The 14,117-nt window shown below is 36.9% G+C and overlaps 1 protein-coding gene across 5 annotated transcripts in view; it reads left to right on the plus strand.

Annotated features, from left to right (window-relative positions):
* Positions 1-14,117, plus strand: part of LOC126253533 (golgin subfamily A member 6-like protein 22) — a 98,001-nt gene that overhangs the window by 79,323 nt on the left and 4,561 nt on the right. For all 5 annotated transcript variants that reach the window (XM_049954918.1, XM_049954919.1, XM_049954917.1 and 2 more), the window contains one exon: positions 1,356-1,502. In XM_049954918.1, coding sequence (XP_049810875.1) covers positions 1,356-1,502 — 147 coding nt within the window. The remainder of the gene's footprint in view (positions 1-1,355; positions 1,503-14,117) is intronic.

Consider the following 14,117-nt stretch of genomic DNA (forward strand, 5'->3'; position numbering starts at 1 on the left):
ATTAACAACAACAACAATAATAATAATAATAATAATAATGCATTGAGATACATACTACACAGAATGCGGTTAACAGACTCAGTGTTGAAAGATGTAATTAGTGGGACCATGGTGATAACACATACAAATAGTAACCAAGTTTGGACATTATTTGCAAAGCATGTTGCTAGTCCTACTGGCAATGAAAGACCCTAACAAAATATAATGGACCTGAACAAGGCAAGAATAATAGTTGGTACTAATCTACAGGATCATTGGAGGAGGGTACAAAGAAAACAGGTTTCGCATCTAGCAGATGAAGTGATACAAATAAATTCACACCCTTGATGTGGAAAGGGCTTGTTTCAAAGCTGACCAATCTTCCATTTCTATGAGTGTAGTATGTAAGTGCAAATGTTTTCTATAGGACCTGCTGAAATCACTGTTGACAATTAAGATGCCAGATACCATACCACCTGGACTACATTTACCAGATAAAAAACATATGCATCAACCCAGGATCGAACCATTGACTTCCTGCATGCTAACCCAAAACTCTATCCACTGCATCAACTGTACAGCACGAATGATATGTGCTGACAAAGGTAGTTACCGTACATGCCATTACATTGTTGCCACATTGCCACTCTTTAATGTCCTTTTTCTGCCGGATGTACTTGCTGTACAAAATTTTGTGAGATAAATTTTTTTTATCGCTGGCATGTGAGGAGTCGCGCTGTGAAGCCTGAGTACTCGAATTTCACTTCATCCTGCGTGTGCTGCATCAGTAGCCAACATAACTGGTTTATGCAGACTATCTGAGTCAGTTGGCAGTTGATGGTTGTGGTTGGTATGCTGACATCATGGTTACAGATAGTCTGCGTAAACCAGTTATGTTGGCCACTGACACAGAGTATATATGGTTTGTGATAACCTCTTCAGCATCAACTAAGGCCAGAATATGACACATGTGAGTGCCAAAACCAGTAGCTACACAATAAATAAGATCATAAGGACAGCTGTAGATGTTTTATTTTTTTCACAACAAATCAACTGAATGGTGGGGTGGATCCTTTCAAAGGTCATGTTTGATCTCTTTCTCTATGCTCACTATCTAATGACCTCATCATCGATGAGACTTTAAACCCTAATCTTCATTGGATCATGAAATTGAAAAAGTTACAGACTGTGCAACAGGGGAAAGAAATAATATACTTTTTAAACCCTGCTTCCTGTGTAGATAAATTGAAAGACGTAAGTCAAAGTAATTTTTGACTTGCCATCAAACTTTTCGTTGTAAGTTATAATACAAAAATTTGATAGAAATTAGCAGACATACAAAATGTTACAGTAATTAAGAGTGTTTTATACAACAGTATCACAACATGAGAAAGCAGAACAAGAAAAGAGGCAGCAACAGGAAATGATTCTGCACAAGGAAAAATGTAAAAATGCCTTTGAAGAATGGAAGAAGCAGAAAGCTAATTTCAAGAGACCAGCATCTTGCATTACAACAAACAGAGGTATGTTCCTATCATTGTACGAAATTTGTACTAAAGGAAGGTGATGGTAACACAATAACCAGCGAAATCATTTATCAAATTAACATTTGTGTCAAACTTGCAGATTACAGCGTCAAATCTCTTTTGAGATTTGGCAGTCTAGTGTGTTACAATAATACCGTAACCTATCATGGGAGAGATTTTTTAAAGTAGTAAAATGATCCATAGCATTTAAACTCCCCTGACTCCACATTATCAACAGCCAATCTTTGGACAACAACAGGAAATCAGCCAGCAAGCCATCAGAGGATGATACTATTGGCGACATCAAGCCAGCAATCGGTACATGCACAATCCAGCAGTGTGCACAAGTTGGAGTATGTTATGCATCCACCAACTAGGGAAACAGCCAATAACAAAGCTGTAGTCACCTGCATTGCCAGGACTTAAGACCACACTCTGGCTGCAGCTGGCAGTTTATCCACCTGGTGAAGACTGATGTCCATCTCCAAAGTCATCACTGTTGTCACCGCTCTGTCTGCCACTCACCACTATTGCCATTCACTCTCGACATTGCCCTTCTGGGGACAGGTCCTGCACAACACAACACTTTTGGATTTCAAGGAGTTTTTATTGGTGACTATTGAACTCAGACCAATTTTCATATCCTGTGCTGGACATGGTCTTTACCTCAGAACCAAGACAGGACATATTACATACCAGGGTAGTGATTTTGCCTTGCCCCCACACCACCAAGTGTTGTAAGAGTTTCCTGCTATGAACAGACAAATTTTGTTCTTTGGACATAAGACACTTCAAGAAGAAGTTAACCTTTTGTTGAATTTTCAGAAGATTTTTGTTTCCTTTTTCATTTCATACATCAGATCAGTGTTTGTTGAAAGTCCTTACAAATTTTGTGTTAATAAACATGTTAAGTGACATTGCTTCCTGTTCTCCATTTTTGGGAGAATTTTCATCTTGCACAAGCATGAAGAATATAATTTTGAATAACTGTGTTTCAGACACAAAAAAAAGTTTTCAAAATTCAGTGTCTTCTATAATACTTAATAAGCTCAGAACTAAGAGCTTTGAACTATTATTCACATTTGACTATCTCATAGAAAGTGTATCTTTAAGCTAAATTAATATCCTTAAAATATTTAACAATATAACATATGTAAAAATACAAAGTTCCCTTCCCGTGTGGCCTGCAGACGGTCAGCCGTCAGCACTTTACAGAGGGCACACCACAGCATAAGATTCAGTAGCTCAGACTCTTTTGTACATAACAATATTCAAAGTGATTCCAAATAGAATTTTCTTTTTTCACAACGACTTTTCATTAAAAATTCTAATTACTGTTTTATCTGCTAATTAACTTATTATATGTAGAATATCAATGGATGTAAGAATAATGTTGCTAGTTATGTGTAAAATTGTGAGGTATTCTTTCTAGCATAAAATCAATCAATCATTTATCATTAAAATATTTAGATAACTTATAAACGTGGGTGAATTTATTTATGAAAGCTTGTTGCTTCTAAGTTTCTTGGATTATATTTGCTAAAACAGTATTTTAAAGCATTAACTCCATACTGTATTTTACACATGAATGTAATTAGTAAAATTTTTAGGCAAAAATTTAGTTTGCAATGTTACAATCTGTTTTTATGCAATGTTAAAGTGACTAAGTGGTCAGAACCAGCCAACTTTGGAAATGAAATGAAATTAAATGGGTCTATAATGAACTACTATCTAAAAGAAGCTGCATAAATATTCAGTCAGATTTTCATAAGATTTCAAAGAGGTGCAAAGATTAGCAACCTGCTTTAAATGTTCAGGAATGTAAAATTGCGTGCTTCACAAAGAATTTTTTTTATATATCATGCCCTGGGCATTTATTATATGCTCTTTCCTGAGATTCATAGAAAGCTTCTTTCTCCTCATCCTCGGATTCTCCAATTGGTGCACGGGCATTAATTATGGAGACCTAAATGCCCAGGTGGAAAGAGAACAGATCTATAGACCAACAATCGGTAACTGTAGTAAATATGCTGTAAGAAATGACAATGGGGCAACATCTAGAAGCATGGTGGAAGGCTCCATGCTGTTCCCACACAAGGAAATATGTAAAGGAACATGGATAGCACCAGATGGAAATGCAATAAATCAAATCAATCATGTACTAATTGATGCAAGGCACAAGTCATTTTAACTGGATGTAAGGAGTTTAAGAAGTCCAAATACAGACATGGATCACTTCCTAATTTTGGCATGGGTGAGGGCAAGAATATCTAATGTAGTAAAAGGAAAATGGTGCAGGACACAGAAATATAATGTCACAACAATTCTTGAATCAGCGGAAGCAAGGGAATGATACCATGAGAGAATAATAAAGGCCCTCGAAAACGATGGCAAATGTAACATAATCAATGGGGGGGGGGGGGGAACAGTAACAAACAAAAAAAAAAATGAAGCATGCAGAATGACATTACAACCACATTTTACCAGGAGGATAATAAAAGAACACAAATAGAAATGGAGACTTGAGAAAAGGACCCATCAAAGAAAAAAGAGAGATTGGATGAAGGGAAATATTGACGAAATGGAGATTGTGAAAAGTGCAAACAAGACAAGGAAATTTTATAGAGAAGTGAACAAGGCACAGAAAACTTTCAGGGGTAGAACAAGTTTGATAAAAGTTGAGAATGGTGAAATTATAAGTGAAGAGGAGGAGATAAGTGCGAGGTGGCATTGGTTCTTTGATAAACTCCTTAATCCAAGACCAGCTTACCAAGGAACCTAACAGAAATATATGAGGAAGAGGACCCAGATATTAGTGTGAAACCACCTAATTTAGAAGAGGGGAGAACTGCAATGAAGAAATTAAAGAACAGTAAGGGGGCAAGGACGGACAGCATTCCAGCAAAACTTTTCCAGCAAGGAGGCTCCAAAATGGAAATGAAAATCATGAAACTGGCTAATCTAATATGGGAAGAAGAGGAAATGCCTCAAACATGGGAAGAGGGAATTATAGGTTCTATATATAAGAAATTAGACCAGGTGGAATGCGGTAACTATAGAGGGATCACACTGCTTAATCTGGGATACATAATCCTCTCTAACATACTATACAACTGACTCCTTCCAATAACACAGAGGGAAATGTGGTTGTACCAATGTTTATTTATACCCAGTGATTCAACTATGAACTAGATATTTACCATAAAACAAATTCTGGAAAAAACAAAGGAACTTTGGATCAGAACACATCATCTGTTTATTGATTTTAAAGCAGCGTACGATTATGTTGATAGAGAGCAACTATATCAAGCTCAAGGTGAATTGAGTATTCCAAAAAAAAACGACAAGGATAATAAGAATGACGATGAAAGGAATGCAAGATAGCATAAAAACTGGAGGAATGTTGTCCAGTACTTTGGAAATTAAAAGAGGTGTATGGCAAGGTGATGTGCTGGCATGTCTCCTACTCAACGCCACCTTGGAGAAGGTGATAAGAGAAGCAAATATCTTTAATGAGGGAATGATGTTTCATAAATCTGGACAGATACTGGCCTATATGGACGACATCAGCAAAGTAGCAAGAACTCTGATGGCAATGGAAGAGAGATTCACCATACTTGAACATGTCAGCAGGAATGTAAGACTAAATATCAATGAGCAGAAAACAAAATACCTAGCTGCTGGGAAAGCGCACAGGGAGAACATGCAAGCTGAAATAGAGATGAGTAGTTGTACCTTTGAAAGATTTGACCATTTCAAGTATTTGGGTTTGAGTGTAACCAGCCTAAATGATACTTCATATGAAATAAAGCAGAGACTAATTCCAGTCAATAAAGTTTATTTCACTTTAACAAAGCTTCTATCTTCTAGGTTCCTGACTAGAACCACTAAACTAACCATCTATGAACCACTGGTCAGGCCAGTGCGTAAATATGCCTCTGAAACCTGGGTCTGACAGCAAAGGATGCTGAATCACTGGATGCATTTGAGAGAAGGATACTCAGGAGAATCATCAGCACAATTTGTGAAAGGGAAAGATGAAGGAGGAGATACAATAATCAGTGGTATGCCATCTACAAAGCTCAGACTGTTAGAAGAATTGCGAAGTCATCCAGGCTGAAGTGGGCTGGACATGTTGCATGAATGAATGATACAGAAATACCAAAAAAGATTTTATAAGGAAAGCCAGGTGAACAGAGAGGATGTGGTTGAACGAAAACTAGATGGGAGGATAGAGTCATAGAAGGCCTTCAGAAGATGGACTACAGGAATTGGATAAATGGAAGTTGATAACTGAAGAGGCAAGGGCTCATTTTGTGTTGTAGAGCCACAGAAGAAGAAGATGCTTCACAAATTGAATCCTACAACATCAATGAATCACAGTTAGAGTCCGGTAATTCATGCAAGTAGCTGGGTTTAACACCTGGGGATATGAATTGGGATGAGCGCATAGGCTCAATCGTGGGCAAAGAAGGTGGACAAATCAGGTGGTACACTTGGTTTATTGACAGAATGCAGGGAAAATGTGATCAGTCTGCAAAGGAGGCTGCTTACAAATCACTCACATGCCCAATCCTAGAATACTGTGGACTCGCATTCGGGAGGATGACGGTTCAATCCCGCGTCCGGCCATCCTGATTTAGGTTTTCCGTGATTTCCCTAAATCGCTCCAGGCAAATGCCGGGATGGTTCCTTTGAAAGGGCACGGCCGACTTCCTTCCCCGTCCTTCCCTAATCCGATGAGACCGATGACCTCGCTGTCTGGTCTCCTTCCCTGAAACAACCAACCAACCTAGAATACTGCTCGAATATGTCGGGCCCATACCACTATTGTTTTTTACAGTGGTTCATGGTCATTGAAGTTAATTTTGTGACGCAAGCATTTGCCTAAGCCTAAGAGGAGATATTGAATGTGTACAAAGAAAGGTGGCACAAATGGTCACAGTTTTTTTTTTTTTTTTTTTTTTTTTTTTTAAATCCAAGGGAGAGTGTCACAGAGATGCTGAAGAAACTGAACTGTAAGACTCTTAAAGATGGATGTAAACCATCCCAAGACAGCCTAGTTACAAAGTTTCAAGAACTGACTTTAAATGATGACTCTAGGAATATATTACAACCCCCTACATATTGCTCCCATAGTAACTGTGAAGACAAGATTAGATTAATTACAGCACAGACAAAGGTACTTAAACAGTTATTCTTCCCAGACACTTCACATCAATGGAACTGGAAAAAATTCTAATAACTGGTACAGTAGGACATACCCTCTACCATGCACTTCACAGTGGTTTTCAGAGTAGAAACTATCTTACTCCTAATAAGCCCAAGCAGAAAAAATTACTTCTTTCTATATGTTTATCCTGGATGTGGACCCAGTTGTAAAAAAGTAAATGTATGGACTGTCAGAATCTTTTATTTTTTATATATTTATATTCATCCATGGACAATATAAATTGTGTACATGTTATCAGTGTGTGTGTGTGTGTGTGTGTGTGTGTGTGTGTGTGTGTGTGTGCGTCTTAAATACACTTTAGCAAAATTTGTACACACAGCTAAATACATAAAAATACATACATACAATATTTACATCATTATGTAACATGTTAGTATAGTTTATGCCACTATTCTTTTGTGTGGTGGATCTCTATCACAACAGGTAATTTTTCCAAGATGAACATTTACCTAGATAGGTAACATGTTATTTATGGTCATTCTCAAAAGTGATATAACTGTTTTTCCATAGCTAGGTGTTTTTTTAAATATGCATATTTTTAAATATTTTAAAAATTCATAATTACATACATAAGATATTTCTTAAACAATGATAAATATCACACAGTTTATGTTACTACTGTTTTGTACAGTGGGTCTTGAGCAATGTTAAATATTTATATAGTTTATTTCACTATTGTTTTTACAGTAGATCATGGCCATTAAAGTTAATTTTGTGACAAGCATTTGTCTAAATAATTTGCATGTCAGTTCAAGTAATTTTCAACAATTTAACTCTGATTTCATAAATAGGTTTTTATAGTTTTGCTAAAGACGAGGTGTTCATTTTTTTGTGTGTGGAAACCTTATACAAATTTATTTTATTATGTGGAAGACTATTTTGTGTGTTAACTATATTTTTCCAGCTGAGATGAAGCTGTTAGTTATATCTGGTCCCATATTGTATTGACTTTTTTGTTGGATACTGGTTATTGTTTGTAAATTATTTTCACATAGAACGTTAAGGCATCTCAGACTTTTAAACACACGAGTGCAGTGATCTCCCTGCTAGTTTTTGTTATGATTTGTATCGCCCTTTTTTTGCAACTTGAAAATCAATTAGATGTTCTGACCACTATATCACAACTAATTATCAAATGAAAATGTGAAAAGTGTATTGTTCTTGGATGTGAGCTGATACATACGAAAATCATTATCCAGAGCTGTTGGAAATTGATTTTCCAGTTTTTTTATTTCAGATTTTATTAAGTACAATGTGTACATGATATTAATTAGTTGACTAAATTTACTATCATTTGGATATTGAGATAGTGACAGTGTCCTTTCTTTACCCTCAATGATGTTATGTAATATGCTTGGCCCACTTAAGCTGTGCATCATTAGACATTCCTAGAAATTTTGTGATTGATATACATTCTATTAGTTTCTGCTACTTTTAAAAGGATGGAAGTAATAAGGTGGGTCTATAATTTTCTGAAAGATAAATTTTCAAATCTCAGCTGCATATGAACATTGCATGAAATGTAATGGCAATAAGTGAAAATTTGTGCAGGACTGGGATTAAAACCTAGATGCTCTGCTTCTCTAGAGTGGTTGCCTTTATCACCATGGCCAAAGCACACCTCCCATCCGGACTAAATTCCCATATGCTGCATACTACAGATGTAGTGTCCTCCATCCATTATTCCCTGTTTGCTTGCAGCTATTCAGCTGAGTCCCACAAGGGTTCAGATGAGTGATTGCTTCACACAGAAGATATTTCACTCTTAAGGCACATATATGTACATATTTATATGTGTACTATAATTTTCTGTTTTCTGCATCACCTTCCTTAGGGAGAGGCACAACTTTTGCATGTTTTACTCTGAGAATCGACCTATGATGAAAATGATGATGAAAGGTTAATTTATAATGTGCACTAGTGGGTCTTTTATACTGTCCATATAATCCATTAACAAGCACATAGGCACCTCACCCAAACCTGAGGTTTTATTTTGTTAGATTATGGACAACATTGCAAAGTTCTTCAATTGTGGTGGGTTGCAATAACATCGACATAGGCGTGTAGTTCACTGTTCCTATGGGCTGTTTTTCAGAGTTCTGTTATATCTTAGTAACTACATTGCTGAAGTATTCATTTACAAAATTTTGCAAGAATATCTCGGTCATGTGTTGCTCTTAAGTTGTTTGTCTGCAGGTTTTGGTTTATTGTGGTTCATGGTCTGTCTGGTATCATTCCAGGCTGCTTTGATTTTGTGTTCAGCACTGTGTATAATTACCTCATTTTTAGTTTTTTCAACTATTAATGTTTTCTTATTTATTTTTGGACCAATGTTTGAGTGTAAGTGAAAACAAGACTTCCTAGAAATTACACAATGGATTTTTGTCCAAATTTTCATAGCCAAATGAAGAGACAGAAATGGACAGATGGGGTGTCAAGTTGAGCAGCATAAGGTCTACATAAGGTCTACCTTTGCAAAATAATACTTGCTTGAAAATCATCATCATTATCATTATCATCATCATCATCATCATCATCATCATGATTCCCTTCCAGCAAGCTGGATAGGAACTTTGTAAATGATATGCCTCCATTGGTTTCTGTCCTGGTATAACTTTTCCCTCTCCACTATATTCCATGTTACTCCTCTCCTCTTGAGATCTTCCTTAACCTGGTCTGTTTATCTCTTTCTAGGCCACCCAATTGGTCTTCTTCCTGGTACCTCCATCTCCAAATACTGGTGTGGAGTTGCATTCACTTCACATCACCGAACCACTTCAATCTCAAAGCACTCATTCTCTCCTCTGTAGTCAATGTCACGTGCAGATCTGTCCTTACATAATCATTCTTGACTCTGTCTCTCCTAGTTTCTTGTAGAGCTGACCTAAGGAATTTCATTTCACATGCTTGTATTTGACGCTCTTCTCTCTTATTTATGACACAGCCCTCTAGACTATACATCATGATTGGCAGGACATACATGGTCTGCATGGCTCTTTGAGGGACTTTCTTGTCCCACATTAGATTTCATGCTTGGTGGAAGAAACTAGATCCTTTTGTTATTCTGTTTAAGACTTCTAGTTTGGAACTTCCATCACGTGATATGATGTTACCCTGATAATTGAAGCTTTTCACACATTCAACCTTCTCCCCCTCCAGTATGACGTGACAAGGTATCGGTGTCCTGCTCATCTTCATTGCCACTGTCTTGTTCCTACTCACAGTTAACTTAATTTTTTTTAAATTTTGTGTTCCAGTAATCTAGTCTCCTCTGAACCTCCTTTTCCATCACTCCCTAAATGGTGATGTCATTAACAAAAACAAAGGCATTGAGTTCTTCTTCCTTGATTTCTTTCATGATTGTGTCCATAAGTGTAATGAAGAGTAAAGGAGAGAGCTAACTGCCTTGCTGAACACCTCTCTTTGGCCGGCCGGGGTGGCCGAGCAGTTCTATGTGCTACAGTCTGGAACCATGCGACCGCTACGCTCGCAGGTTCGAATCCTGCCTCGGGCATGGATGTGTGTGATGTCCTTAGGTTAGTTAGGTTTAAGTAGTTCTAAGTCCTAGGGGGCTGATGACCTTAGACGTTAAGTCCCGTAGTGCTCAGAGCCAACCTCTCTTTGTCTTTAACAATTTTGATTCCTCCACCTCCTACTTGTACACTGCTCTTACAACCATCATACAGCATCTGGACTTTTGTAATTAATGAATCAGGAACATTATGTTTGCTCAAGCATTCCATATTTTATCCCTTGGTACACACTGTCATATGCTTTTTCCAAATCTACAAAAACTGCTATCAAATCCTTTCCTTTTTCCCAAAATTTCTCCATTAACTGACAGAGGGAGAAAATGAGATTTATTTTTCCCCTATTACTTCTGAACCCATGCCGTTGTTTCTCTAATTGGTGTTCTAGAATTTTCTGCAATCTTTTTTCCATGACTTTTTCCATTATCTTAAGGCAGTGTGATAACAGTGTGATTCCTCAGTAGTTGGTGCATTTCTTTCTACTACCTTTCTTGAACAATGGTTTTATAATTTCTTTTTTCCATTCATCTGGCACTTTGTTTTCTTTCCATATCACCCCCAGTACCCAGTGTAACCATTGTATTCGATGGATTCCTGTGGCTTTAATCATGTCAGCTGTTAGCTCATCTACTCCAGCCACCTTCTCACTTTTCATCTGTTTCAGGGAATTTTCAGTTTCTAACCAAGAGATTGGATCCTGCTCTTCCACTAATTCAGTGGCTTCAGTGTCACTTTCTTGTGCACCTTTCCCATTCAGTAAGATTTCAAAATAATTCTTCATCTCTTCTCTGATACCTGCCATGTCCCTGATAATATCCCCATTCTCTGTTTCAATCACTTTTATGTCTTCTCTGTCAGATCTTTTACTTTTCAATAACTTATATAGCAGTTTTTGGTTCCCTTTGCTATCTTGCTCTAGTTTCTGGGTGAATATTTTCCAACACTTCTCCTTTTCTTCTTTCACAATTCTCTTTGCTTGGAGTTTCTTATGTCGGTATTCCTTCTCCAGTGTTGTCACATTGTGTTCATCTTTTGGTACCAGCCCCTGGTTCTGATTTCTTTTTTCAAACTCCATGTTTTTCTTTGCCATATTACATTTTTTAATTGCATGTTTTTCTCTATTGTTTCACCAACTGGTTTCTTTGTCTTTCACTTTACCCTTTGTTGTGCCGCATATCTGCATGGCACTGTTACCTATTAATTTTTTAAATAGATTCCACTCTTCCTCTACACTGCCCCTTGCAGTTTTTGGCAATTTTTGTGGTACTAGATTTTGAAAACTTTTCTTATTTTCTTCTTCTTTCAACTTCCACTCCTTAATTTTTGGCATACTTTGTACAACAATCAAACTTTTCATCTTATAATTTAGGTCAGCTACTTGTAACCTGTGGTCACTATCCTGGTGCTCACTTGGTATGACTTTAGTGTCCCTTACTTTTCCTCCAATTAATTAGGCAATTAATATATAGTCTATAACTGTCTTAGATTTGCCATCCCAGCCATATCTAGTAACCTTGTGGCGATCTTGTTTCTTGAAGAATGTATTCTTCACCAAAAGATGATTCCTTACACACAGATTTAGAATTTCTTCATCCTTAACATTTCATCTTCCATATTCAAAAGGTCCCATCACCTCCTCATATCCATTTCTATCCGTGCCAGTCTGAGCATTCAGATCCCTAATTATCATAATGTTATCTTCTCTTACTCGATCTTCCAGTTCTTCAAGGAATTTCATTTTTTCTTCCTCACTGCACCCTTGCTGAGGTATGTACACTTGGAGTATAGTAAAACTATTTTTTCCCAAGTTCACTCTGGCTGTAATTATCCTTTCACTTACAAAGCTCACATCTGTAACTGGGTCAATGTCTTTGTGAAACACAAACACCACTCCATTTTTTGCCTCTTTATTGTGACCCTGGCAGTATAATTTGTACCCACCTCTCAGCAATTTAGAGTTTTTTCCCTTCCACTTGGTCTCACTCAACCCAAGGATATGAATCTTTCTCCTCTCCATCATGGCTACAATCTCTTCAGTCTTTCCTCTTAACTTGTTTTTGTCTTTTTGCATGAGGCTTAGCAGGCCAACATATGAGAAAAAGTTGTCATTGCATTCAATCAAAGAACGAGTCTCAGATTAAAAATACCTAATGTAGACAGCACTTCTTGTTCCCCTGGAATGAATGACAGCTCTTCAGAGGCTGTAGAAAAACCAAGGAATGCAAGAAGATACACTAAAGAAGAACAGGAAACTAGAACCCAACAAAAAGACAAAAATAAGATGAGAGTGGTAATATTAAATGTAATAGCCCTGCTTGAAAATAGTAAGTGTAATTAATTAAAAGGCAATAATTATTTATTAGAGGGAAAACTGAAATATTTCATAAACAGATGGTGAATGTAAATGAATTATCAAAAACTTCATCTCATCTAGGCCTAACTATTTTGTGCATAAAAAATTACATTGCTGTAGAACTGGTGAAATTCTTTCTTTCATGTTGAAAAACATAAAATAAGTATCAAATTACAGCATGAATTGAAATTTAGCTGCTTTCTCTTGAAAACTTTTACTGTCAATAATAGTAGCTTAGTGATAAATGTAGTGGACTGTTAAGGCAACCAGTCCACAGTGCAGTAGCCGAAAGGGCACGCGTCAACTCACGCCGTCTGGCGTTAAGTCTGGAACAGGATTCGTAATGAATGTGATAAAGAAAAGAACGTAGCTACTAGAACACTTAACTTTTATATTGTCCTTTGGTATACAGCATTCTGGATGATACAAGTGAGACTCTATCTTGAGGTACATGCAATGGTACAAATGGCGCCTTGCTAGGTCGTAGCCATTAACTTAGCTGAAGGCTATTCTAACTGTCTCTCGGCAAATGAGAGAAAGGCTTCGATCAGTGTAGTCGCTAGCAACGTCGTCGTACAACTGGGGCGAGTGCTAGTCCGTCTCTCTAGACCTGCCGTGTGGTGGCGCTCGGTCTACGATCCTGACAGTGGCGACACGCGGGTCCGACATGTACTAATGGACCGTGGCCGATTTAAGCTACCACCTAGCAAGTGTGGTGTCTGGCGGTGACACCACAATAAGTATTTAAATATATTTCATTCTTTCTGAAAAAAACTTGAAAATAAGAGAAAATTGAAAAAAAAAATGAGTCAACTGTTTTGGAAAATGATTTGTCTAAAAATAAGTAATAAAATAGATTAGAGAAACATTTTATGCACTTTCTTTGTTGTGTATGATTTTCAGCATCATTCAAAGGTGTGTCAAATGTTTCTCTAATCTGTTTTATTACTTACTATTAGACTAATAATTTCACAAAACATTTGACTACTTTTTGAAAATTTTTATTGCTTTATATGTTAGATAGAAGTTTAGGAATTCTGAGTCCGGGTGGTTGTTTCTTTTTGTGTTGTTGGAATGTTTTAGAGTTTCAAAGGATTTTCTTATCCCTTAGATCACCCAGTTATTTATTTGTTTTGTCCAGGGAAATTAATAGTTTTGGAAACTTTTCTCAAATCTGAATTTAAATATTGAGATGCACTTTGAGAACTTCTTATTCATGGTGGTTTCTAAGAGCACTTATTTCGGTGTTTCATTGCTTAAATGTGTAGCAAATTACAATCTTCCCATCCCTTGGGAAAATCCTCTTCTGTGTTAGCCTTTTAGTTGTATTCTGTAAGCTATGTTCAGTTTAGAATCTGGCCGGAGCTGCCAAAAGGAGCCATGTTATTTACATTTGAATTGCAACATTTTTTTTTTATGTCGGTTGGTATATGATCAATGACTGATGCAATATACTTGTTTATCTTTATGGCAGTGTGAATCTTTGGTGGTATTCT

Source organism: Schistocerca nitens, chromosome 4 (assembly GCF_023898315.1).
Source record: "Schistocerca nitens isolate TAMUIC-IGC-003100 chromosome 4, iqSchNite1.1, whole genome shotgun sequence".
Taxonomy (NCBI): domain Eukaryota; kingdom Metazoa; phylum Arthropoda; class Insecta; order Orthoptera; family Acrididae; genus Schistocerca; species Schistocerca nitens.